Source organism: Corvus hawaiiensis, chromosome 3 (assembly GCF_020740725.1).
Source record: "Corvus hawaiiensis isolate bCorHaw1 chromosome 3, bCorHaw1.pri.cur, whole genome shotgun sequence".
NCBI classification, from domain to species: domain Eukaryota; kingdom Metazoa; phylum Chordata; class Aves; order Passeriformes; family Corvidae; genus Corvus; species Corvus hawaiiensis.
In genome coordinates, this window is record NC_063215.1 from 91,574,010 (window position 1) to 91,600,086 (window position 26,077).

The 26,077-nt window shown below is 47.6% G+C and overlaps 1 protein-coding gene and 1 long non-coding RNA gene across 4 annotated transcripts in view; one reads left to right on the plus strand and one right to left on the minus strand.

The window, feature by feature from the left end:
- The window catches only part of LOC125323784, a 26,754-nt gene extending 5,492 nt beyond the window's left edge, over window positions 1–21,262 (minus strand). For 2 of the 3 annotated variants that reach the window (XR_007202645.1, XR_007202644.1), the window contains exon 1: window positions 21,124–21,262. This is a non-coding gene — a long non-coding RNA (uncharacterized LOC125323784). Of the gene's footprint in view, window positions 1–20,851; window positions 20,971–21,123 lie in introns of those variants that run through there. The other variant, XR_007202646.1, reaches the window with a different exon arrangement.
- On the plus strand, window positions 21,033–25,437 carry SIX2 (SIX homeobox 2). Its single transcript, XM_048299055.1, has 2 exons — window positions 21,033–21,684; window positions 24,248–25,437. Exons 1-2 carry the CDS (start codon window positions 21,125–21,127, stop codon window positions 24,549–24,551), a joined length of 864 nt encoding a protein of 287 aa, XP_048155012.1. The 5' UTR covers window positions 21,033–21,124; the 3' UTR covers window positions 24,552–25,437.
- Window positions 25,438–26,077: the final 640 nt, after the last annotated feature.

Here is a 26,077-nt window from a genome sequence, read left to right on the forward strand (position 1 = left end):
CAAAGGAGATGTCATTCCCATATAGCAGACTGTACCAGGAAAAGGTTTTTCCTACTGCCCATGTCAGGTGTGCAGTCCCAACCACACTTTTGTACCTCTGAGCCTCTGCCCCAGACTTGGCTGGGGAAGGGATGCTGCCAAGGAGCAGAGCTCCAGTTGCTTTCCCTTCTCCCTGATCCAGGTGGTGGGAAAAGATAAGATAGCAGCCAGGGCTCTAGGTCTTTTCATCTCCTCTCTTTCTTTTCCTCTCTTGGCCAGGTGTTACAGAAAGAGAGGTGAGGGGGAAATGCCCTGGAGCTCAGCCCTGGTCAGCAGAGGAGGGAAGTGCTCTGAGTGGGATTTCCATTGCAGAAAACATGGTATTGGGTAGCTGAGGGGATGGGAAGGGGGCTGCCCCACAAGAGCCAGGTAGGGGACAGGTACACAGCCAGGAGGAGTCCCCTCTCCATAACCCACTCCACACACATATCCCTCATGGTTACACTGAAAAGAAATTTAAAGTGCTCCTCTGGACAACCCAGAGACTGTTCTGTTCAGTTCAGCCTTGTGAAGGTGACATTGTTCCAGCTCACCACAGCTTCAGGCAGAAAAGGTTTGCCTTGTCCCTTTAAAATTGAAGTCTAATGTGGCCGTGATTTAAGGTGCAGGAAACAGTATCTCCTTACAACATCTCATGCAGAAGAACACATTGTTAGTAATCAGAACGAATGTATCATTTTTAGGCTCCACTCTAATCCCACATCACTGATAGAAACTATCTTTCATGAATGTCTCCTGCATTTTATCTTTGGACATGGCCAGTGGTTTGTCTGGCTATGGTGAGAGCACACACACACGTGTTGATGAGCATGACCCTACTTAGTCCAAAGCCAAATCCATGGAGCACAGATACTACGCTATCGCCTTCACTCTTCCCAAGCACTGTGACCAGCTGGCAGCAAACCTGGATACAATGCTACCAGAGCCACCTCAGAGATTCCCAGACCCACAGGTTTGCCCATGGTTCCAGAAACCTACTTAGGCTTAGGGGGCTGCACTCCTTGGTTTGGAGGGCACTGCTTCCTCCACCAGCTGTTTCAAGGTGCCAGTGACATTGATTTAGTGCCCCTTTGTGTCGTTCTCCCAGCACTGAGAATCTGACACCACCAATATTTCTTAAATGGCACAACGCAATGTATTAAGAGACAAGAGGAAATTTGAGTGTCTGTGTTGCAGTTTGATAAATAGCTATCTTATTAATACAAGAACTTGTCAACACACTACAGATTCCATCAGTGTTTGGATCTGGGGCAGAGGAGCAGGAGAGGGATATGTGTTGGACTGAAAATATAAACCCTTAGACATGAAGAGTGGGAGGATGTGGGACTATGTGACATCTTGGTCAGTCTTGACAAGAAACCTTTCCCATTTCTGTACTTTTACTGTATTTGAAATCCACTGAGAACCTAATTAAAATTAATGGAGAAATAAAATTTGAGGGGAAAGCAAGGCAATGTAAAAATAGAAATGCTAGCATAAGAAAATATTAGGTCTCCATGAACTCTCTTAAAATGCATTTTTTTCAAATTAACATATCAAAATACTGCTCTGGGACTTCCAGAAGTCTTCAGAGTGTAATATATTTAAAAGACCATGACAATGTTACAAAATAATGAATTTTATTTGACTTTTACCTCTCTACAGAGTTGGAACCAGTAGCCAATACATAATCAGCTTTCCCATTCATCTCTTTAACCCAACAGTCCCTGAAACAAGAAACCTTCCGGCCCATGTTCAGAGGATGTGATGATGGAGCAGAGGTCCTAAGTGCTTTGGTACCCACAAAAAATCACTTTCCACAGCTGTCCCACTTGGTGTGTTCATGCAGTTTAGTGCAGAGTGGGCAGCAGGAGCTGAAAGGATTTTTTCCATGTGGGATGCATCACATTCTGTAGCAAATGTGCTTAAAACCTGATTGTGCAATATGGCTCTAGTTGTCTTTAATTCCACCCTGAGTCATTACACCATTAAGGAGGGGGAAAAGAAAAAAAAAGAAAAAAAAAAAGCAAGCTGAGCAGTTTTTAAAAAATAAGGTTTCAGACTCTGCTATACACTCATCATAAATACATCATTATGCAATGGAGTCACTATTGGACAAGGTAAATTGGAGTGCATTAACCATGTTTTTCTATGGCTTAGCTTGTGCCTTTTTTCTTTTCCAATATTTGTTTAGAAGATAATTGCAACCACTTGACACATTTGTACCCTTGAGTTATTGATACAGGTTTTTAAGCCATAGGAACATAGTTGAGATCAGCAAATATTTAGTGAGATTCCTGTCAGAGAGGATTTTAAGCAAAAAGCTCATAGAGACTTTGTTGCTTTATATAGGTCTAAAATCTTTACAAAAATAGGTGTTTAATTAATGAAATCTGTACAACCCGTGGACAAGTGAGCAATTAACTGTCATTAAATTACCCCTACTAGAGAGATGGGGAAAAAAAGTCCTGCAAGAGTGTGTTGAGGACACCAAGAGCATGAAAGAAGCTAATAGTTCCTATTCCAATACACCTCATGAGTCTAACTTAACAACTAGTGAAAGTCCTGTTCATTTGCTCTGGAGTCATCTCGGGTGCCTGGTGCCATCATGCTCTCCTCTATGTTGGAGGTGCAACCCAGACCATGGGTAGATGTCTTAGGCACACCACTACCCTTGCTAGGACACTGGTGCTCCCCAAATTCCACCACAGATAGATTTTTTTCTCTTCATGATAGGCTGGGGACACAATTGTGAAGATTTCAGTGGAAGGCTTGTGCTTCCTGGCCATAAACTTCAGCTATCGGTTGCAATAAAGACAAAAAATAATCTTATTTTACATGATTCAATGAAGATTGACACTAGATCAAATTATTTGCTGGAAGCTTGTGAATTCATGTAACTAGCCATGTTTTGAAGATAACTGAAATGCACCTGTAAACTACTTAGAAACACTTCTGCATTCACACAAAAAAGTCTGAAAAGCTCCAAGTTAATAGCTCTATTTATGAACTTTGATTCCAAGTGACAAACTATTTCAATCTTTTAAGTCACTGAGGCATAGACAGATAGTGGAATGGGTGATTTATTTACTTCTTAATCCAGAGAGGTTTCAGAGATCATCCAAGATATTAGTTACAGTTTTTGGAGATGAATCATGGGCAGATACAAAGACAGATAGACAGCTATGCCATGCCTGGTGCCAGCGAAAAATCCCTCTTGGTCCCAACCAGCCCAACTCAGACTTAAACCTGAAGTGTGCCTTTAATTTAATTTAAGGAAGTTCTGTGGTTGCTTTGGGCCAGACTGTCAGTCTCTGTCAGACTGGGGCTCTGGGACATGCTCTTCAGTAGGTGCAGGATCTGGTGCCATCAAACCAGGATGCCATTAGAACAGAGAGTGGATGCCTTTTGTCTGAAGATAAAATTCATATGGAGTACACGGTTTGTTTACCATGCATGCTATAAATGCATGGGCCTTTGAGTGTGAAAGAATTTTAGCCTAAAAACTGGCTTAAAGCAGCTGGGCAGTTTGAAAGACAGTTTAGAACTAAGTGCATATTATCCATTTTTGATTGTTGTTAGCCTGGTGAAGCTGATACAAGACAAAAGAGCCTTCCAGTGCTAACTATTTCCAGAATCCCAGGAAAACTAATTTTGTTTCTGTACATGCATTATTCCTAACATGGTTTGCTCTGCAGCCCACAAGTCTTGCTGGCACTTTGAAACATTATTTGGATGAGAAGTGCCAGACCTGGCAATGTGGTGATATAATACACTAATAAGCAAATTCCGAACAATGTTCAATAGGAAACACTTTTTATTTTATGAAGAATTCTTATTTAATGTATTTTTTCTTAAAAGCAGTGACACTATGTCACCCATAATAAATCATTATTGTGCTCATTAATGTCTTTTTTATCCATTTCTGTTTCTGAATTATGGAAACAAGTTTTGGAGTTCGTGGGAGACAGATGAATGCTCCAGCATTTTGCTGTGAATCCAGAGTATTTTGTTAAACTCCTTGCACTATTTCCAAAAATGTAAGAAACAGTTTCATGGCAATGGACTACAAGGGGCTGTCTTTTTCTATAAAATTCTAAACACATACACACACACATTTTCCTTCCTGATTTTCTCTGCATGTGTCAAAGTTAGGCAGGAATTCTATAGCACTTAGTACTTGCTGATGTAGAAATGACTGCCAAATGAATGGTTTATACTGGAATATCTCATTATTTATATAAGTATGCTACAGTATGGACATTTAATTTAGTTCTCATTCCAAACCCATGACAAGTCACTTTGACACCTTTAAGAAATGTTTCACATATGGTAAGATAGAGCACTCAAAACTGTAAAAGGCAAAAAAATAGATTACTCAAATTAAAACAGAGGTTTTTAAACAATCAAAGGAAATACTTCAAGATTGTAATAACACATCTCAGCCATTTACTGTTTAATAATTTTAATGATGAATTAACTTTTCTGGGGAACAGGGATGGTACAGTAGTTCTGGGGGCTGGCTCTTTTCACTTCCAAAAGATGTAGGGCAAAATTTCACAGGCACTAATGGAAATGTCTTTTTGAATATGAACTTTCACAAGCTTTCATGGAAGGTTCTGATTTGTTGTGGTGCTGCTGTAGATCTGAGTATGAGAGAATTCAGGCACCAAGCCCAGGTACTGAGACAGCCAGGCAGGGATTTGAAACTGCACCTGCACTCACTGTGCTTGCCTGTTACCATCTCATAGCCTTTCACTTTACAAATAAAACAGTCATGTTTATCCCCCACTCTGTGAAAAATACCATTTTAGCTGAAACACATTTCTACCATAAAACTAAATCAGACTACTTGTGTAATGGAGCTGGATGGAAAGTAGCACCAAAGCTTGATTTACTGTGCAAGCTAAGTGGGGAAGGGTTTGGCTTCAAAGCTGACAATTTATACAGGGCACTTTCTCTATGAAGTGTGAGTTTGAGCCATGAAGTCTGGCTTTGGAATGGCAACTGTCTGGGTACTGCCCAGATTAGGAAACTCCTCCTCAGCAAGGGGAGCGGCCCATTTGCCAGGATCCCTCACAGAAAGGAGCTCACATTAGTGCTCCAATATCCAACTGGCTGTGAGGGCTAATAGGCCAAGTATAAGACTAGTAACACTGGGTTTCTACCATGTGAAAGCCTTCTGTGAACCTTTTCAAGCCTGCTTACTTAGCTTCCAGATACCTGAGGTGTGGGGCTTGAAGGTGAGCATGGCCTCGGCAAGCAACCGAAGCATTTAATGACACATTGTACTCTTGGACCACAATATTGCACCAAAGTAGGAATGTTATGACATTTGGAGGGCAGAAAGCAGGCAAGCACACATGGGGAATGGCCTCAGCTACAGACAGATGGTTCTCCCAAGGCACCCCACCTTAGGGGTTCCTTTCAACATCAGGCAAATGCCTTTGAGCATCTGCCACTGAGATGAAAATGAATAGAGGTGTCTGAGTTCTTGCCTGGGCCAGCAATGGCCTGCTCTGGCTGTGCAGGATGGGAGTGGGCTCCAGGGTCCACTGGGTTCTGTACATACATACAGATCACATATACAGAGAGAAATAGATGGGTAGCATATAGGTATCAATCAGAAAACAGAAGTATTTTCTATCTAGAAATACTTAGTGTATGATAAATAAGACAGCAAGAAATTACTACTGAGACAAAGACTTAAAAAAACATGAAACACAAAGTGTTTAGTGTGTCTTTTGTTTATATTTTTATAAAATAAATCTTTGACAACTCTTTTGAAGAGCAAGCGTTTGTAGCCAACCCGAATGAAAACACTACCCAGTGTTACCAAAACAAAGATAAAATACTCTCAGCTGTAACTTCTGAAGCTTTTTCCAATCCATTTAATTCTTTTTTCTGCTCATCTGGATCTCCCCTAACTCATGTGTGCTCACTCTCCAGCCCCATCCTCACCCCTCCATTACCACCATGAGCTGCTCCCTTGACCCCAAGTGCAAGAATCAAGATTTTCTTCCAAGAGCATCTAAGAGGGAGGAGGGGAAAGAAAATGTCTGAATAGTTTTCCTACGGATTTTCCTCTTGGGAATATATTCTGTGTCCCTGAGAGGGGTGGATGCCCCCCCTTGCTGTCCCAAGCCCTTCCCTTTCGAGAAGCAGCCACCACCCTGGCCTTCTGGGAAGGCTACTGCAGCGCACCATGAAACTTTGCAGCCATGAGACCTACTGGAGTACAAGGGAGTATCTCCAGGAAGGCCTTTGGGATCAGCTATAGATATTTTAAGGTAATCTAGAATCTGTAATAAGGGAAGTCGTATTTTTTCCAAGGAGGCTCATGTGTATCCCAAGCCAGTTAGTTTCTTATAAGGCTGATACTCTAATGGAGTACAAGAATGCTCCTGCTAAATGGAAAATGAAAAGGGACTACCCCACATTTAATGAAACAAAACACAAGTGAGTCAGTCTTTAAATCTTTCACCAGATAATTTCTCTCTCATAATGTGCTCTTTCTATCCACTAATTTGACAGTGTGTTCTTTTAAATGTAGGTATTTGATCAATGTCCCTGGGTAAGTTCATCTGGCTGACGAAACAAACCAGAAATACCTAATGACAACATCTGGCACAGGTACAAACACAATCAGTATCTCAAATTTATCTTGAGATTGCATGCAAAGTACTCTGAAACCAACACACTACAGCTCTTCTATTTTTTGATGCTGAAAGATTTTTAAAAAGTGTAATCCACATGAAGCTTCTGCATTTCACCAGCCAAGGCTGACTGTAAAGTGTGTACTTTTAGAGGGTAACAGCACTATTCATTGTTACTGCTAACTTTGTGCAACTGTGTAGGGATTGGGTTTTTTTACTCTTCCTTACGGAATTCCTGTAAGTGCTTTGCCAAATCCTATGTAATGTTTAATTCATAGAGCTTTCCTTTTCTCCTGTTTCTGAAGCGAAGTCATTAAGCTAAAACTTGAAATGGAAACTCATGCATCCACCTAGAAGGCTGAAGAAGAAACCACAAAACAGACCTGAGCAAAGTTAGAACTGTGCATTTGAGGAATGCTGGGGTTATTTTGAATGTTTCCAAATCAGGCATAGTATTTCTAGTATTTACAGCTGGATCTCTGTGCTGTTTTCAGAGAGCACCTAGTGGTTAATGATATGTGTTTTAAGTATTTAGTCAATCACAAACAATAAAATATCTTTGAAATTTGTTCCCGTTGGTTCTACCAAATGGATAAAACCAGCAGTGATTTCTATGCCTGGAAGAGTCCTACTGGGTAAGGTTATTAACTACCTTCTTGCAAGAAGCACTTTCAGAATACAGAATGTGTGACAATTATTTATACCTGGTTACTCTAGTTTCAACATGAAGACTGCTAGTAGTTACTCAGGTAGGCTGGATAATCTCTAACCCCAGCTATCCAACAAGCCACATCATCTACCTCTTGTCCATCTGCCACAGTCCCTTCTTCTACTGCCCAGCTAAGAGGAAAAAAGCCTGGTGGATTTCTACATCTGACACTAGATTCAGTCAAGAGTGAAGGAGAGGTAAGCACATTCATAGGTTTCTTTTTAGGTTCACATCAGCAGAGGCTCTGATGTTATTAGGGAGTGTTTAACTCACACTGAACAGTGTTTTTTCTTGCTCTAGTGCATCAGAGAGAACAAGATCACAGTCCTGTGTAAATGCGCTAGGGAATGTAGAAACACTGAATTAGACACGTGTTCCACTTTCTTTGTGCCTGAATCACCCTTGTCAAGAGCTTCTTAGGAGACATAATAGTGCAATCTGTCATTCACAGAAAGGAACACATGGAGTGCAAAATGCCGTTACTGGAATTTATCAAGAGCAGCTTCCATAACCTGCTACATTGTAAAAATGTTCACATTTTAGCATGCCAACAGAGCTTCAGCATTGATGCCTCCAACAAATAGGAAGCACATGGCATATTAAGCTTGTTTCCTCTCAAATCCACAGTTCAGTTTTAGAGGATACACATGAAGAGAAAACCCAGTCATCAACTGCCCAGGTTAAAGAGGCAAGGCCTTTTCTTGTGTGACTGAAGTGGGGAGTCACATACAGCAAATGGACTTGGCAACTTTCCCTTTTTGTTTCTGGGCTTGAACAGCCATCAGAAGATAACCAGAAAGTACTGAGATTAGTGACCATCTGCCCATGAAAAGTGCACAGTGCCAGAGTGAGGCCAGAAATGGGAACTTTCATGGGCAAGATCATTCAGCCTTTCTCAAAAAAGACACCACTTCAGGTAATCAAGGTCACTGGATCAGAGACGGATGAGAAGAGCACTAACAGCATGCTGAATAGTCACATCATTAGAATGAAGTAAACCTGCCTTGAACTGCAGAGTTTAGACTGGATTTAAAATCCTGCAGCTTTGCTTTGTTTTGACCCTAATATATCAATTCAGACTAAACTGTATTTTTACATGTCCAAAAGGGTGAATCTTCTAAATATGAAATTAATATCTGAGTCCATTTCTACAAGGAACTCAAAACACAGACACGAAGGAATGGAGAAAACCAGTTCCCACTGGCTGTCATGGGGTTTTCTGGTGGTTCTCCCATTTGTTGGGGCATATTAGTTCTACAGGCAGAAAAGGAACTCATCTTTCTGTTGGAGGTAAGCATGAATGCTTAGTACTTTGCATTTAGGAAGAGATAAATAGCCCTGTATATGCCATAAATTTTAACTCATTATCTTTCCTAAACTGACTCTAGATTAATGTGATGCATGGCAGTAGAGAGCACTAAGAGAAGTGCAAAAAACTCTTACGTTACATATCCATGTTTCAAATGTATATTGCAACATGTATTGTTTCCTGCTGATTTTTCTTCTTCTTCACTGGCCTTCTAACTCAAGCTGGTCTGTCAGTGAAGATATTACAGAAAAATCTATTCAGTACTGACCCACTTTTTCACCAATTTTTTCAACAAACCAGGTGGCAATGAAAGAATTTAACTTACACATCAATAAAGAGCATATTCTGTTTGCTGGCTTCAAATGGTCAGTAGCTCCACCACAACAGTGTGTGCTTGCCAACTCTCCTGCATGTTTCATCATTTGTGAAAGAAATAGATCTGATGTGGCAATATTCAGAACTCTTTGTTTCAGCAAACTTCCCACTGATTTAATGAGAAGATGCAGGCAAGGTTCAGGCCACGTTTATAAAAATATTATATCTGGGTACACATGTGTGTGTGCATGTGTGCATACATTATATATGTACATGTGCAACACATACAGGCACACAGAGAGAAATCTTTCCTTTATTTTCCTGGCTAATTAGTTATTGTCTAAAATGGAAGCTTGTAAGGCATGAAGGCTTGCACTTCAGCAAGAATTTACCCTGGGTTTCTGTTCTGAGGATTATCTGATTCTGACCCCCTGTGGCTCTCTGAATTTAAAATACCCCTTCTAATTTACTGAGGATATAAGGTGTATCAAGCTGAACAAGACACAGGTCTTCTCAGATATGGGTATTTTCTCTCTATTTGCACTCTTTCCCCCTTTTATTATGAATTTAAATTGTCATTCTAAATGGTCAAATCAAGTACTGTTGGATTTTAGCACAGCAAATACTGGAAAGCCTTTCTCAAAATGTTCTACCCAACATGCAAATTACTATTAATAATTATTGCTAAATAGGTTGGGTTTATTGTAGAGTTTATCATTAAAAGATAGGATTACTCAAGTTCTGACTTCTAATGGGAGTTTGGAGGGCAAGGGTTGACCCTTGGAAGTAAGGTCATATGGTTCTTTTGGTTTGTTTATATTAAATGGGAAGGTTCTGCTGATTATTACAGAAATCTACTCTCTCCTTTTTGTATACTAATGGAAAGTTTTTAGAAGGAAATATTGAGAGTTCTGTACCTAAAACAGATTTCATAAAACTATACATTCTTGGCAGACTATTTAGACATATTTAACTTATGTATGCTTAATCTGTATTTTTACAGGATTTCTCTATCCAACAGTTCTGCTAGCTGTACATTAATTCCATGCAGAAACACTCACATCTGGGTGTTAATATTTGTGCAAGATTTGATTAGTTGCATGTTTGCCTGTGAATTTTCAGATGTGGGCAAAGAAAATATTATTTCTTGGGCACTATATAAGGAAATAGTTTAAGTCTTCACATGACATCATATTATTCAGCATCAGATTATCAACCTGTATCACCACACTGTACACAGTAACTAGTTGTTCATTTAACGTGGCAGGAACACGCTTGCTTCATCAAATTCTAAATATCATGATCATTTAAACTTTGCAGCTTCTATTGTACTTAGAAAAGTGCCCTTTATGCTCAAAATGGTCGAGCAAGATTCACATCATGGGTCTCCAGAGATCAAATAAGATTTCTCAGGAGAAAAATAAACACTTATGTTGTGCTTAATTGATGAAGGTTACATAATATCAACAATATCTCAACACCTTCAGAGTCGTGAAAGACTGGCACAAAGGAAATACATTCCAGGAACAAGATCTTGCACTTCTTAGCTGCTTTTAGTGTACTCTAAGAGACATAACCAGAGACATATAAGTTCATCTTCTTGTCCCCAAGGAAAAGAATCAATTTAAGAATCATAATTTTATAATAATTAATAATAATGTGACTTCTCTTCCTAAAATTCTTGCCTGACACTGAAGAAAAAAGGTTTATGCATTGTTCAGAAGCAGTTCCTCCTTGTGACAATGCTAGTCCCATAATACTGCCAAGATCTCTGCCATCCTAGACTGTCTGCCATTCTGTGTGCCAGATGCCTGATTGGTAGATGCCTGAGAGAGGTTCATCAACACAAGTTCAAACTTTTACTTTCATAAACCTCCTTCTACTTTTTATCTCATGGCAAATCCTCTTTCCCCCGTACTCTTTCTACTGCTTCAGAATCCTGATCCAGAGCTCACAGACCTATTGAGACTCACTCCATCAACTTCCTGTGGTTAGGGTATTTTCCCCACTGCACAGCTAAGGTAGGGGACTAGCAGAAGTCTTTCCTAGTCTCTGGACACATGTTACAAGGTTAAATAGTTTGCATTATTAATGACAGTAAATACAAAGTATCTGATGGGATATGGGAATGAGGAGCGAGGTCCAAAGATGTTCTCAAAACTCTGTCAGCGATGCATCACTCATCAGCACAGAGCTTTTTGTCCTGCGCCACTAATGTCAAGCAAACTGTAAGCCCTCCAATTACCTGAAAGCAGTCAATGTGCTTTAGATTTATATTGCACACTTCTACCTTGGAGTTGGCCACAGCTTATTTATTCAACAGGGATTTTCAGAACCTTCTGGAGCTGGACAAAAAGAATAAAGCTATTGCCTTTGAAAACGAGTGTATAAAAATAAAAAGAGCTCCTGGCTCCTACTCCACTGTCTGTGGCCCCAGGCCACAGAGGATTTTGAGGGGACCACAGGCACTCTGTCTCCTTGAACTCCCTCTAGCTGAAACCTTGCCCTCTGATGTAACATCCTCATTCATTATGCAGCTGTGGAGAAAAGAGATGTCTTATCAACAAAATTTATACTGTCCTAACCCGCCAATGGTCTCTCACCTAGCTGAAGACTTCATCTTATTTAAGACCAGTGATCTCTGCAGTTACCCTGGGCTAGCCTCCAGCAATCCCTGGATCATTTGTGACATCTACACACCCTCCTCTGGGATGTTGCTGGGACCATGCTTGAACCTTTCAGTTTGCATTCTTTGTTCATTCTTTTTGCCTTGATCCTTCAGACTAAAGGCCCCACCTTTGTCCTCTGTATTCAAATGTCTCAAAGAACAGTTTGGCGGGTTAAGAAAACCATCTTCAGGCACATCCCTCTCCTTGGGGTACTCATACCACTCATTCACCTCTGCCAGCCACAAATCTGGCATCCAGTTTGGCACTGAGAACATTTCCTTCCCTTATGTGCATTAAACATGCTCATTACATTACAGCTTCCACATCATAATTCACATAACTCACACAATTACACTTCTTTACTACTTCTCTTCTTAAAAGCTGAAGCTCCCTTCTTGATGACTGTAAGGCTCAGTTCTCAGACTTCAGTGCATGCCAAATGCTGCTGCTAATCTCCTTCCACTTAAAAATAAACAGGAACACATCACCTTCACTCACAACTGCATCTGTTATAGGGTGTTGATAAAAAAAAAAAAAAGGAGAAAAATTCTATTGTTCTTTAAAATTCTTCTTTAAAATTCTTCCTAGACTTTGTTCCACTTATCTCATGTTCTGTTCATTTCTTCCACCACTTACATGATTGAAGTGAAAAAGAGTTCAAAATTAAGGTAATGTTTGCCAGGTTACGTCACTCTGATGTTATTATCCTACTGTTTAAGAAAAGTTTTGGATTTAAATAAATTACAATCTGTTTTTCCACAAATTAAAATTAAACAAATTTTAATTAAAACAGCCAGACTACATAAATACACATAAATTCATGCATATGGGGGTGTGTGTATTTACACACTTTAAAGAGTAATTTCCTTATTGTTTTCTGCCCATAGCAGGCAGCAGATATAGAGAAATTGTAGTTGCAAAAGAATCCCACGTTTTGCAGCTCACTGCCACTCAGTGAAATCTTCAGCCCTATGTCTAGTATCAGCTTCTTCAGCAAGCTATGGTGAGAATGAAACAACTAAAAATTACTGCAGCAGTGACTAAACTCTGTTAGAAGAACGAAGAACTACTGAGTCTCAAGACGGTGCAAAGTGAAGTCCCATTTTAAAAAGGTGTTTGAACTATGTCTCTATGGCTAAATAAAATGGGCTGAGAACCCCTCTCTGTTCCTGAGGCTAAGTGGAATTTGTCACTAGGTCTTTGGGTCTTTTGGTGCCTCTGTAGTTAAAAAAAAACCCCACCTATTCCTTGTGGGGTTCTAGTTCTGGGTATCAGAGATAATATAAGGGAATGCATTGTAAATTGTTCAAGGGATATTTTCATAGGAGGATGCTAAAGGAGGGAGTGAACTGAGAGCATGGAAGGGTTCCTGGGACAGCAAAAGCTTCTGGAAGTGTGTTGGAGGACTAGAATAGTGCGGGACAGAGGGAGTCAAACCAGGTGCCATCCAGTGCAACCAAAGTTGTGCCTGGTGCATGGTAGCAGCGAAATGGTGTGCTTAGCTCATGCCCTCTCCTCGCACTATGTAGCATCAGTGTTTGCTGCCATCAGCATTTGCTTCCAGGGGAGATTTTGTGCCCTTATGCACCTCACCATGCACACATGACTTGGTTGGAGGAAATATGATGTGGGTATGGGACCCCAGCAGCAGTTTCTTAACCAGTATGGTATACAACCTCAGTCCTGCCTGCTGAACTTAACTGACTGAAACCAATTCCATTGGTTTCACTGGGTTGGCCTTTTCTATCTCTTAAATAAGCAACAAAGTCAATTTTAGTCTAGTAATAAAGTCCTTGTTCATAAGGAGAATAAAACTGATGAAAAAAGAAAGGAATGAAAAGGGATACCAGGTTTTTCTCTGGGAAGTAAAAGGTCCCCAGCGTATTTGAACTGATTCAAGAACCTATGAAGTAAAGCAGAGAAGACATCAAAGTACAGAGACAGAATTAACTCAGCAAAAAGGAGGTTGAAACAATCCACAGAGGAAAATACAGAACATTGTCACAAGTTCAGAAGTAGCAAATTTTCCACGGGAAAGTTGACCAGTTTTAAACTGATGTTAAGTTATTTAAACTATCTAGTTTTCCACAAAGCTGTTCCTGTAGTTTTGATCGGTACACAAAATTTCTCAGAAAAGTTGCAAGACATGACAAGCAACTAAATTGTACTTCCTAATTTCTGCAAATAAGGCAATTTACTTATTTATTACAAAAGCTATTTGGAGTTGAAACAAGCTGAATGCATTCTGAAATGCTATGGAGTTTCCCTTACAACAAAAAATTGCTTTAGTTTTAATTTATACTGTCTTGTTTGTTTTTATTTTTTTCCCAACGGCAAATCATAGCAATTATTTAAAAAGAAAAAAAAACTATCTCAAAACTGAACAAACCATAGCTAAATCCGTAAGTATTTGACATTAATATCTCTGTGTATTACTTGCCAACACTACATTACATTTCAGCTTGCCTCGACCATGCAGAATTTAAAAGATGGATATGTTTATGAGCATACCACATAGCACAGACCATGGAAGAACTTACATGAGGTCTTTCTATAGTGAAGGGGAAAAAAGTCTACATATCTGTGTATGGTGCTTGGTCCCTAAATCTTGGCAAGGATACCTGTGTCTGGGGCCCTTGGTTGTTTTAGAGGCTGCACTTCCTTCTCTTGCCGTGGACACAGAAGAGGAAGGGACCCCCAAAATCCTCTTGTATCATGCACTAAGAAGGGGGCATGAGTTCCACTCACTTGCAGGTAGGCAGGATGGTTGGTGGTTGCTACTAAGATAAGGGATTTCTTGCCATTGTGTCGACGTCTGTGAACCACCTTTGACAGACTGGGGAAGACTTTACGAGGCTTAATCTATCTGGAAGACTAAAGGATGTTAAGGACGAGCCTTGTTTCCTCTCAGCAGTGAACAGAGCTGAGTATTAGAGCCCTCTAGTGAGGTTTCTCGGAGTGGATCCCCGCCTCCAGCCCGTGGGGCCGAAGGAGTCACTTTCCTTCCTCGGGGAGAACCGAAATTCCCTTTGGTGCTGCGGGAGATGGCGGGCGGTTTGTTCCCCTCAGGAAAAGGTCCCGCGGGAGCGCCGATCACCTGCGCCGCCGCCACCTGAGCGGCCCAGAGATGCCGGCGGTGCCCCGGCCCGGGACCCCCCGGGCACGGAGGGTGCCTGCTCTCGGCCCCTGCGGCGGGGATCGCGCACCCACAGCGACAGGAGCGTGGCGGAGCCCCCGGAGCTGTCTGCTGCCTGGGGAGGGAAGGCAAGAGGGAAGGGAGGGCAGCCTCTTCCTAAAAATACTCCCCGGTCAAATCCCCGTGAGGCAGGGATGGAGATGGTAACGAAAATGCCTTGAATCGGTAGGAACAGTGAACAATCTTCGTGCTTTCCTCATCATCTTGGAATAATCAGCGGAATTAACTGAGGTCGAGGAAACAGGCTCTTGGGTTAGTTGTGGGAGGCTGTGAGAATAGGGGGTAGCCATTAAAAGAAACATGATCGCTATTCATCAACTCGGAAGAGGGGAAAGGAGGAGGGAAAAAAGAGACCTTCGTGGCTGGAGCTCATACCAACCTGGTCTATCTCTGATCAAGAAGATCCCTGGAAACAAGAAGTTTACAAATATTGTCAAATTGATGCTTGTAGTGTGATTTAAGTTGTCAATCCCGCAGAAGCCCACCAGAAGTTTGGATTCAATAGCCTGCATTTCTGGCTGGTTATTGCCAATCCCCTAAGGCAGAAAGCGCTCTCTCTCTCTGTCTTTATTTTAACCATATGTGCCTTTTGTTGTTGTTGTTGTCTTGTCTGTTAGCAGTGCACTGTGTGCTGAGAGAGTCCCCTTGTGCCGCGGAGCATCTGAGGCGGTCCCCGCAGCCGGGAGTGGGGCGGGGGCTGGGTGGGCACCAGCTCAGGCCCCCCTCCTGCTCCCCCCGGTCCTCCCCCCAGCCGTCTATGTACTCCGCGGGATCTGTGGAGGAGCCGCGGAGGGGGAACACCCCAAATAAATATCGATGCTGGGGGTAACGGGCGTGAGGGTGCTGATGGCAGAAGTGGGTGAAAACTCTCAGCCCCTCGCCCTAGACGGAGAAAGGATAATATAAAAATAATCTGCACCGGCCGCATTAATCGGCTGGGGGGGCTATCGTGTTTCGTGGGGCGCTCGGGAGGTTACAGCGCCTTGAGCTGGGAACACAGTGCCGCCCCCGGAGTCCCATTTCACCGGGGGGCGGCCGGGAGGCGGGGGCGGGAAGGTTCACCGAGGCCAGATCAGTCCCATCAGGCCCCCATCAGGCCCATCTCCTAATTAATACATCTCTTGCGAAGATGTTACTCGAGCGTCTCTGGTCCAGCCGGTGGGGGAAAGGCTCCGTGCTGGAGAGGAGCGGCGGAGCTGCGGGCGCGGGGAGCGGGGCGGGTCCGGGGGACAGAAGCGCCGCTCCCGTCGGCTCCCAGCAGAGTCCCCCCAGTCCCCAGCACCCCGCTCCGCACCCACCAGCGTTCTCTTTCAAGCGGAGTTTGTTAGCATAATCGAGTTACTCGCTACATATCTGAAATCCTTGACCCGTCCCCTTGAGGAACGGTGCATTGCGTGCAGCGAAAGCTTTGAATTATTCCTTTCTCCCCAAATCAGAGAACAACAAGCAATTGTTGTTTGTCTTAATTTAGTTATGTGCAATGATCGTCTGCTGTGTTCTTTTTTTCAGTCGAGACAGAATCATAGTGCTATCTCTGATGGGATAGATTCGGGTTTTAAACAAAACGCAAAAATAAATAAAAGCGTGAATAAATAGCGTGAGGGCGGGGGGGAACAACCCGCGGATCCGGGTTGCAAAACTGCCTCTGGGAATCACGGGTGAGCTTTGGCCCCCTAAAGGAGCCCTAGTCTCGCCACGGAAAAACGTGTGAGCCCGGGGAAACTGAGCTGAGCCCCAGAGTTGGCGAGTGTGGGGCAGGTAGGCCCAGTATCACGGCAAAGGTCGCTATGATTCATTTAAAAAAAAAAAAAAAAAAAAAAACAGAAAAACCTAGCCAGAGTAGCACAGCTTAATTGCGGCAGGCTTTCGGTCTCAGTAAACCCCACCGGTTTTAAGGGGAAAGCATATTGCCGTGCCATCAAAAGGAAAGAAAAAATTCTTGTAAATTTAAAAAAAAAAAAAAAAAGAAATAAAGAAAGAAAAAAAAGGAAAGAAATAAAGGAAAGAAAGAAACGAAAACTTGGAGTTGTCTGTCATTTTTTTTGCTCTCGCTACAGTTCTCGCCACGGTAGTGGACATCTGCGAGGAAGATGTGTTTTTTTCTGGCATGTGAAAGTTGTGGGGTTTACCATTTTTTCGCTACCCTTGCCGATAAAAGCGCCCTTAGAGGGGCCCTGTCTCCCTGCCCTGCCCACGGTGGAGCCGAGGCTGGCTGGCAGGAGCGAACGTGTCCACAGCCCTGTGAGAGCGGGTGACAGGTTTGTCCCGAGCTCAGCTCGGTGAAAAGGATGAGGGGCTCCCCAAAGGCAGTGGTCGAGGAGGCTGGCGGAAAGGTGTCCGGCAGGAGCTTGGGTGAATCGGCTCCCGTCTTTAACAGCAACGATGCGGGCCTGTAGCCTCCCACCACGGGCTGTTGTCTACAAGGGGACGGTGAAGGCAGAGCCGAAAAGGCGATTTCCAGATAATTGTAGCTCTACTTAGGCACTCACTCGTGAGCACGGAGCAGTTCCGGGCAAGGAAAGGCTCCTCGCAAGAAAACGGGCCGCCCACACCCCATTCCTCATTCAGTCTGCTTCACAGCTAATGAAAGGAGCGTCACGATAAAAACCACCTTTTTATTTCACTCGTGTTTCCCAAAGATCGTGTTGACACTGACGGTCTCGCACTCTGCTGCGGGGAGGGGTGAGGCGCTTCCCGCGCGGGGCCTCGGCAAAGTGACAGCCGTGCCCGGACCGGGATGAAACCCTGGCCTTCTCCGCCCGGCGGCAGCGGGGCTGAGCAAATATTTGGGTCGGCTCAGCAAAAACTTTCCACGACACCTAAAGGGGAGAGAACTGGCAGCAGCCAGGAGAAACGATCTCGTCGGTCCGGGGGCAAACGTGAGCAGGCGATTCGCTCCTCCTGCTCTGAAATATAATGGCAGGGAACGAGAGCCTTCACAAATGCCAAAAAAAACTCCTCTCCCGGTCGCCTGTTTCCCTCGCAAGGCTCTACACTGCGATTCGCCCCGTGCCGCGGCTTTGCAGCCAGTATCTTCTCTGACTTCCAGCAAGTAGGAAAGTTTTTCTCTTTCCCTAAAGATAAAAGCAGTTATGCAGAATTTGGATCCAGATGTCACTAATTTACAATTGCTCTAGGACGCAAGCTGATACAGGGTGCCCGGGAAGGGGGTAGCCCTGCCTCTGCCCAGCTCTCTGGGAAGTGAATTTACGTTTACATTCAAGCTGCAGCCCGGCTGAAGCAGCCTAAAGTGAAAGCGCCTGCGGAGGAGCTGGAGTGTAAGCCCTGTACTCACATTTTAGGGTACTAAGAAGACTCTTTTTCAGGTCTAAATCTATGCAACAGGTTTTGGCATCTCCCTTCCAGCTAGGGCTAACAGCTGCTCCCGTTCAGATTCAACCACTGTAGTTGTGAGACGGAAGGAGAGGAAGAGGAATCAGGTATATATATCCCTAATAAACGTGGGGCGACCGAGCATGGTAGCGGGGAGGCGGGAGACACAGCTCAGACCTCGCTAGCACTTTTCATTATTTCCACGGTCCCCATTCCGGGAGGGAGCGGAAGGCACACGGTGTGTGCGCGCAGAGGTCGGGGACAGGAGAGGGGATTTGTGTTTCTGTTGCTGTTTCTGCTCAGAGCAGTGTTTGAAGGGGAGCGGTTGTCCCATCCCGTCACTGCTCGCTACAGCTGCGGCCGTGAACTATCCGGCAGCTTAGGTCGGCTAGGAAGCGCTGGGGTTGGGATGCTTTCGTTTACAAACAAGCACAGTTTGAATCCTGCGGAGATCGGCCGGAATCGAGGCACTAAACGGTCGAGAGCTCATTTTGTAAAGGAACGGAGGGACCATCATGCGAGGGGGCTTTACCGACCCATCACCAACATGCCCGATTTTGTTTTAAACGAATTTGAGTTGTTCTTTTCTCGACCTGAAAAAGAAGCCTCTATTTTCCATCCCCGGAGGAACCAGGGCGGGAACCGCCCGCTTGCCACTGTTTCCTTACGGCAGCACTCGTGAGAATGCCGGCCGGACAGGTAGGAGGACACGCAGCTTCCATAGCGGAGTGCACTCGAGAAAGTACGAGCATACGCCGCGGATCTGCACAAGTGTTCGGACATGCTGGGAGCTGGACACGGTTGATCCGCTGCCCCCTACCCCGCCCTCTTCCTCCTACTCCTCCTGCCTCCCTCCCCCGCCGCATTTCCCCTGGCCGCAGCCCTGGCGCGGCTCCTCGCCGGGAGCCGCCGCCGCCGGGAGCCGCCGGGCTGCGCGCCGCCGCCCCAGCCTCGCCTTCCCCCGGGGACGGCCGCTGCTCCCGCCCGGGCCGGCACGGAGGCTCGGTCCGGCTGCCGCGGAGGCTCAGGCTGAGAGGCGGGAAGCCGCAGTCCGGTCTCTTGTGGCTTCGCTAAATCCCTGACGCGCCGGGGCGGCTGAAAAGGTACCGTGGCAGGAACCCACAATTGCAGAGACCTCTCCTGTCAGGACTGCAAACAGCGTAGAAAGAGCTTGTGGGATTAATCATTGTTTCTCAGCAAAAGGGGAACATAACAGGCCATGGAAGGCACCCTGAGTTTGTGGCCGGGAGGCTCCTCCCGAGTGCCCTCACCTGGGCGATCCCCGGCGCCAGCCTCCGCCCCGGCGGTCCCGTTTGGCCGCCACCCCGTGCGCCGCTCCCGAGAAGGCACCGCGGCTCCCTTAACCCGCTCATCGCACCCTCTCCCTCGACCTTGCAGCTTGCACAACCTCTCTCCCTCGCCTTTCACTTTGTGTAGACCGATAAGGGACGGGAAACAAGGCGAGTCCCTGCCACACAGAGTCGGTAAACTTAAAACGCCGTGTGCAAAGGGCACGCGTGGGTGATAAGGGTCCGTTTAATCAAGCGAAGTGTCTCTAACTTTTGCACTTTTACGCGTGTTCCTCTCCTGGATGAAACACCCCTACACGCTCTTGGAAATCGAGCATAAATAAATGTGCAGCATCCCGTGATCACAGATGCCAGCGCCCTTCACGCCGGAGCGTGGTGGGGCACGGCCGGCTATTCATGGAGAGGCAATCCCTCTCCGGCCCCGTATCATCGTGCCTTCTTCTCGCTCCCGGGCAGGTACGAGAAGCGTAATGGGATCCCAGGTCATGAACAGGGTCTCCATTGTACATGAGAGGCCCCTTCCTTATAAAACTCTCTTAACAGTGGTTACTGGGCGCTGGGGAGGGGGGCTATAAGGGAACGTATTTAGAAATAAAGTTTTCTGCAAGGGCCGGAGACGGGCTTTTCCCCCCAACCGCAGCCGCGGGTGCCAGGGACGGCAAAGCCCGCTGTCCAGAGCGGCAGGGCCGGGATGGGGCTGCGGGATCCAGACGGGGCGGAGGGGCCCGGCCGGGACGACGGCTCCGTCCCGCCGCGCCGCAGTGCCCTGCGGCGAGGAGCAGGGGCCCGGGCTCCGCGCTTTGGCGCTCCCCCTCTCCCCCGATGGGCGCCTGCAGCGTCAATCACGACGGAAATTTCTCCCTCGCTAGCTAATATCTCAGCTCGCAGGGCCGCCTCTGAGTGGATCTGAGCAATCTGTCAGCCCAGCCGGGGAGCCACCTCAAAACAGATCGGGTTACCCCTGATTGACAGCGTCACCATGGCAAATAATTTGACTAAAACTATTGTCTTCTCCTGGCAGTCCCCGGGTCAGATAACCGGACCAATCACAGCGCGGATAATCACTTTTCATGCCAGCTTAGAATAATATTATTAAAAAAAAAAAAAAAAAGGAGAGAGAGAAAGAAAGGGGGGGGAACTCCGAGAGGGAGAGGAGCGAGTGAGCAGGACTTTAGCACTATATTATGTGGGATCTGGCGTTGGGGGGTGGGGGGGGAAGCAGGGAGATCCCAAACCGGCGGCCGAGGGGGGTGGGGGTGTGAGAGCCGCGGCCGCTGCGAGCGCTGCAGATAGGAGACAAAAGAGGCACGAAGTTACTCTCGCAACTTGGACTTACAAAAACGAGGCGGCGGCCGGGGGGAAAAGTCGCCCGCGCTCGGGCTCTCGAGACTTTTTTCGTCGCTCTTCGCATTTTTTCCCCGGCTCCCGCGACCGCCCCGGGGCCGGGCGCCGCCGATGGCCGCGGCCCCCCGCGCCCGGCCGTGACGCCCAAGCGGGCCCCGCCGGGCGCCGCCGCCCCGGGGCCGGCCCCGCATGCCGGGCGCTGCCCGCCGCCCCGCGCCGCTCCCCTCTATGCGGCCGTAGGGCGCGCGGCGGGGCAGGGCTCACCATGTCGATGCTCCCGACTTTTGGCTTCACCCAAGAGCAAGTGGCCTGCGTCTGCGAGGTGCTCCAGCAAGGCGGCAACATCGAGCGGCTGGGGCGGTTCCTCTGGTCCCTCCCTGCCTGCGAGCACCTCCACAAGAACGAGAGCGTCCTGAAGGCCAAGGCGGTGGTGGCCTTCCACCGGGGCAACTTCCGCGAGCTCTACAAGATCCTGGAGAGCCACCAGTTCTCGGCGCACAACCACCCCAAGCTGCAGCAGCTCTGGCTGAAGGCGCACTACATCGAGGCGGAGAAGCTGCGGGGGCGACCCCTAGGGGCGGTGGGCAAGTACCGGGTGCGCCGCAAGTTCCCGCTGCCCCGCTCCATCTGGGACGGCGAGGAGACCAGCTACTGCTTCAAGGAGAAGAGCCGCAGCGTCCTCCGAGAGTGGTACGCCCACAACCCCTACCCGTCCCCCCGCGAGAAGCGGGAGCTGGCCGAGGCCACCGGCCTCACCACCACCCAGGTCAGCAACTGGTTCAAGAACCGCCGGCAGCGGGACCGCGCCGCCGAGGCCAAGGAAAGGTACGGCTCCCCACGGCTCCCCCGACGCCCGCGGCTCCCCGACCCCGGTGGTGGTCCCGAGCCTTCCTCTCTGTCCCGGCCCCTGCTGCGAAAGGCCCGCCGGGAGGGGACGGGCTCTCCGCCTGGGGGGCGCCCAGAGAACCAGAGGCGAGCGAGCTGGGCGCTCGGCGAAGGCGTCTGTCCGGCAAAAGTAGCCCCGGGAAAGGCGGCCGAGACCCCTTCCCCACGGACACCCCACTCCCCGCACAGCCGGCGCGGCGGCCCCGGGGCAGCCCGTGCTGCCCGGGGCGCTTCACTAGGGCCGGCGGCGACTCCTGGTTAAGCAGCGTTGCCGCCTCCTCCCCGCCGCAACCCGCTGTGGAGCCCAGCCAGGCGCCGTGGCCGGAGGTGCCCGTGCGGGTCCGCGGCCCGTCGGGAGAGGCCGGCGGCTGCGGGGCCTAAGGACAAGGGCTCCGCACCCCGCACAGCTCAGAGCGTGTCCTTGAGGGTTACCCCGGTGCAGAAAGGGACAGCCGGGGGGCAGCCGGCAACGCGTGGGTCTGAACTCTGGTAGCAAACATGTCCTCTGTCGTGGTCTCCTGGCGTGCGGCCGGAGACCTGGACAGGGACTGAGTGGAGCAACTTCTTTCCTCGCTCATGACATTGCAGTTCTTGTTTGCTACCGAGCAAGGTGCTCACGAACGCATGTCAGTAGGTGTATGTTCTTAGGCCGAGTATGACTCTGCATCTGTGTTTTTCACGTTAAGTGGAGTGAAGGGACCATTAATCGCCGGGAAGAGGTTAATGCCTATATCCCTGGCTATTCGGGTTGACTTTTCCATCAACAGTCCCTGTGCTTTAGGAAGACGGTTCGAAGAAGCAAAAAGGGTCCTCTTACTGCTTTCACTAGTTCACTGGCTTGCCCAGTCTGTACAGTCGTATGATGGTATGATCTGCGCGGTTAATTAGCAGCTCAGAAATCTCCTGTAGATCCGCGCCTCCGAGGAGAATTCTATCTTTGGTTTCTGCCGACCGTGCTTTGGAAACGGGCAGCGCCGAGGCCGTGCTGTTGTGCAGCCCGGCAGATTCAGGCACAGATTTGCTCTATTCATTTCCCGAAATGGCACTAGCGCTTTAATTTTCCTTCAAATCCTCGCAAGTGTTGGTTTTACGAGATGTTAGAGATCTTTTTTATTGCTGATAGCAGGGACTCACCTTCAAATATCCAAAGGAAATGAAGGTTACACTTATTCCATTCCTTTTTTTTTTTTTCCCGGGGAATCAAATTTTAAAGGTCTCCAGAGACAAATAAGATTTTTAACATTGAAAAATACACTCAACCTAATATTACACTCCAGACGCTGGAAAACAGACCGTTCATGGGATTGCCATCCATTCAAGGAAACTTGTTCAAACAGAGCTTTCTTGTCTGTTTTTATTTTTTTGGCACTAAGTGTCTCCAGCCACATCCTGCAGCCCTTAGTGAGGAAAACCCGCCAGTGCAATGGCTTAACTTCTCTCGACCAAATCCTGCAGGATAGGGCCCCTCTGCCAGATAGTGTGTTTCAAAACTTCCGCAGAAGCTTTTAAATAGACTTGCATTGCCTTCAGTATTTCAGGCAGAACGGTGTCTAAACTATTTCTACGAGGGCTGTGTCTGGAGGCCTTGCCTGGACAGCAGCCCCGACCAGCTCTTGCCACTCACATTTCCGAAAAAAAACCCCATATATAGATATATAAATATATAGATATATCTGCAAGGGCTTGGCCAGCCTCCAGCGATTTCTTGGTATTTACCGGGTGATGAATTTCGAAACTATGTCCTGCCTTTCCGAGCCTTTGTTGGCAGGCGCACCGGTGGTGCCGGCTGCCCCCGCCGCGGAGCCGTGCGAGGGCCATCCTGGCTGCGCCCACGCCGCCCGAGGAGAGGACGGAGGAGCAGCGGCGGGCGTGCCAAGTGTTTCGCGCGAGGGTCGGGGAAATCAGCGGGTTAACTCTGTTCGCTTTCCTTATCGTCCATATTGGGGTATGTTTGGAGCTTTAAGCTCAGGGCGAGGGGGGAAAGAAAAAAACATGTCCAGTTACTTAAGCAAAAGACTTTCCCTCCTGATGTGAGCCCGGGAGGTTTTTCTGCTGCACGGAGCCATCCTGCCTGCAGCTCGTCGGGCTTTGGCCTTCCCAGGAGAAATCATGGCCGAACATCTCTTCAGCTCCTAGAGCAGTTTTAAAGTTAAAAAGTCTTTTTTTTTTTTTTTTTTTTCCCCTTGTAATGTGTTCCTCCCTTCCCTTCCGCCCCCCTCCTCATGCTGTGCAAACCCTTTGGAAGCAGAAAATTACGGTTTGGCAAAGTGACACTTTCCACTGGGCTAGTGAGAGACTCTGTTTACAAGCTCAGCGGACCTTAGACCTAAGTGCCAGATGAAGAGGCCTTGGAGGCTTGCAGAGTTTTTAAACCTACTGTTTTTGCACTCCCTTCCGCTCGCTGCTCCCCGGAGCCAGCTCCCCGCCGCCCCCGCTCCCGCGGTGCGCACCCCGGAGCGACGGCCACATGGTGATTTCCCTCCCTCTTTTGTGTTTCCTGTAGGGAAAACAACGAGAATTCCAACTCCAACAGCCACAACCCGCTCTCGGCGTCAATGAACGGGAATAAGACAGTTTTGGGGAGCTCAGAGGACGAGAAGACGCCGTCAGGGACCCCGGATCACACCTCCTCCAGCCCCGCGCTGCTGCTCAGCTCCAACCCCGGGCTGCAGCCCCTGCACGGCCTGGGCCACCCCCAGGGCCCCAGCGCCATCCCCGTGCCCAGCGCCGACCCCATGCACCACCACAGCTTGCAGGACTCCATTCTCAACCCCATGTCATCTAACTTGGTCGATCTGGGCTCTTAAAACCATGTACACGCTCCCTCCCTCGCGCCAGCCCTCCTTTACTCATTTTTTTCCTTTTTTCCCCCCTTAATCTTACCAGGGACTTTGAAAGCAATGACAAACACTTTAATGTATATGTTGTGCCCTTTGGCAGCAGGCTGGCTGCAGGTTTGCAAGGTAGTGGACTCCGCTGATGTTGTGAAAAGCCTTAAGGGTTGCTTACAGGCGTTTTCAGGTGTGTAAGGACTGTTGGACAGGAGCCGTGATTTTCACGGCTGGCTGTAAGGCTGATCGGTGTAGCAGCTCATTCCAGCCTTAACTTCACGAATCTCTCAGTGGTGTCACTCGATCGGGCCGGTCTGTGTGGGAAGAGGCACATCGTAATTTTTTTTTTTTTTCGGGGGGTGGGCAAGAAAGGGGAGCGCAAGGCTGCTGTTGTCATGCCTGTTTGAAAGTTACACATCGCTCCCGTTATTCTATTATAGTTATGTATCCGTGGCAGGTGTACGATGTACAATTTCAACTAAGAATTCAAAAGTTGTAGTCAAGATATAGCAGCAACACGCGCTCTAGGCAGACTCCGTAATCTTCTTGTAGCTGATGCTATGCAGAGAGACAGCTTCTTTGGCCTTGTCCATGTGGTGCTTTCGCCATTTGCTGGGTGGGAAAGGAAGTGATGGCCCGGCTCCGGCCCGAAGGAAGGAAGACGTAGATTTTCCCCTCGGTGTGCAACGCGGGCTGAAGGGGGCTTTAAAAAGAAAAGAGGAATTGCTGCTCAAGTGTAGACCTAAACGACAGTATCAACCGCAAGTCACTCACCTTAGTTTTGTTTATTGTTTATATTATGTGAATACATTATTTGGAAAATATTTCTGCTTTTATTTTATAATAAAATTTAGAAATTTAACTCGGCGTATGGTTGCTTCTCTCGCCCGCGGGGTGTTTTCGGGCTCAGTCCTGAGCGGAGCAGAGCGGGCGTCCTGGTGGGGACGCCGGGAGGGCGGTGTCGGGTGGTCAGAGCCCCGCCACCCTGCCCCGTTTGGCCTGGGCACGTCGGGCCCCTTGCCGGCCCGGTCCGGGGAAGCTGCGAGCGCCGGGGAGAGCTGAAGTCGCCCTGCGGGAGCGGAGAGCCAAGGGCACGGGGAGAGACAGGCGGTGAGGGCCCAGAGGGAAGAGGAGAGGTCGCCCACCTGCTTCCCGAGGGCACGGCCGTACAGGCGGCAGGCTTTTCTGCCCCAGTGTCCGCCTGCTCCGGCAAAAAGCCGCCCCCTCTCTCCCCACCTCGCCCTGAGGGCGGGTGGGCAAACCGAGCGTGGCCAGACCATGCTCCGGGGTCCAGCACGGCTGGGCTGCAAACGCCTTTCCGGCGCCTGCGGGAGTGATGCTGGGAAAGGGATTTCTCTATTCCTCTCCTTTTTCTTTCTTTCTTTTTAATTTCCTTTCCTGTAAGCACCGCGTGGCAAGAGACAGGCAGGTTGCTTGCCAGTTTGCCCCTTTAAGAGAGCTCAGGACCCTTGCAGCTTGCACCCTTGCTATTCGTCTTCGCT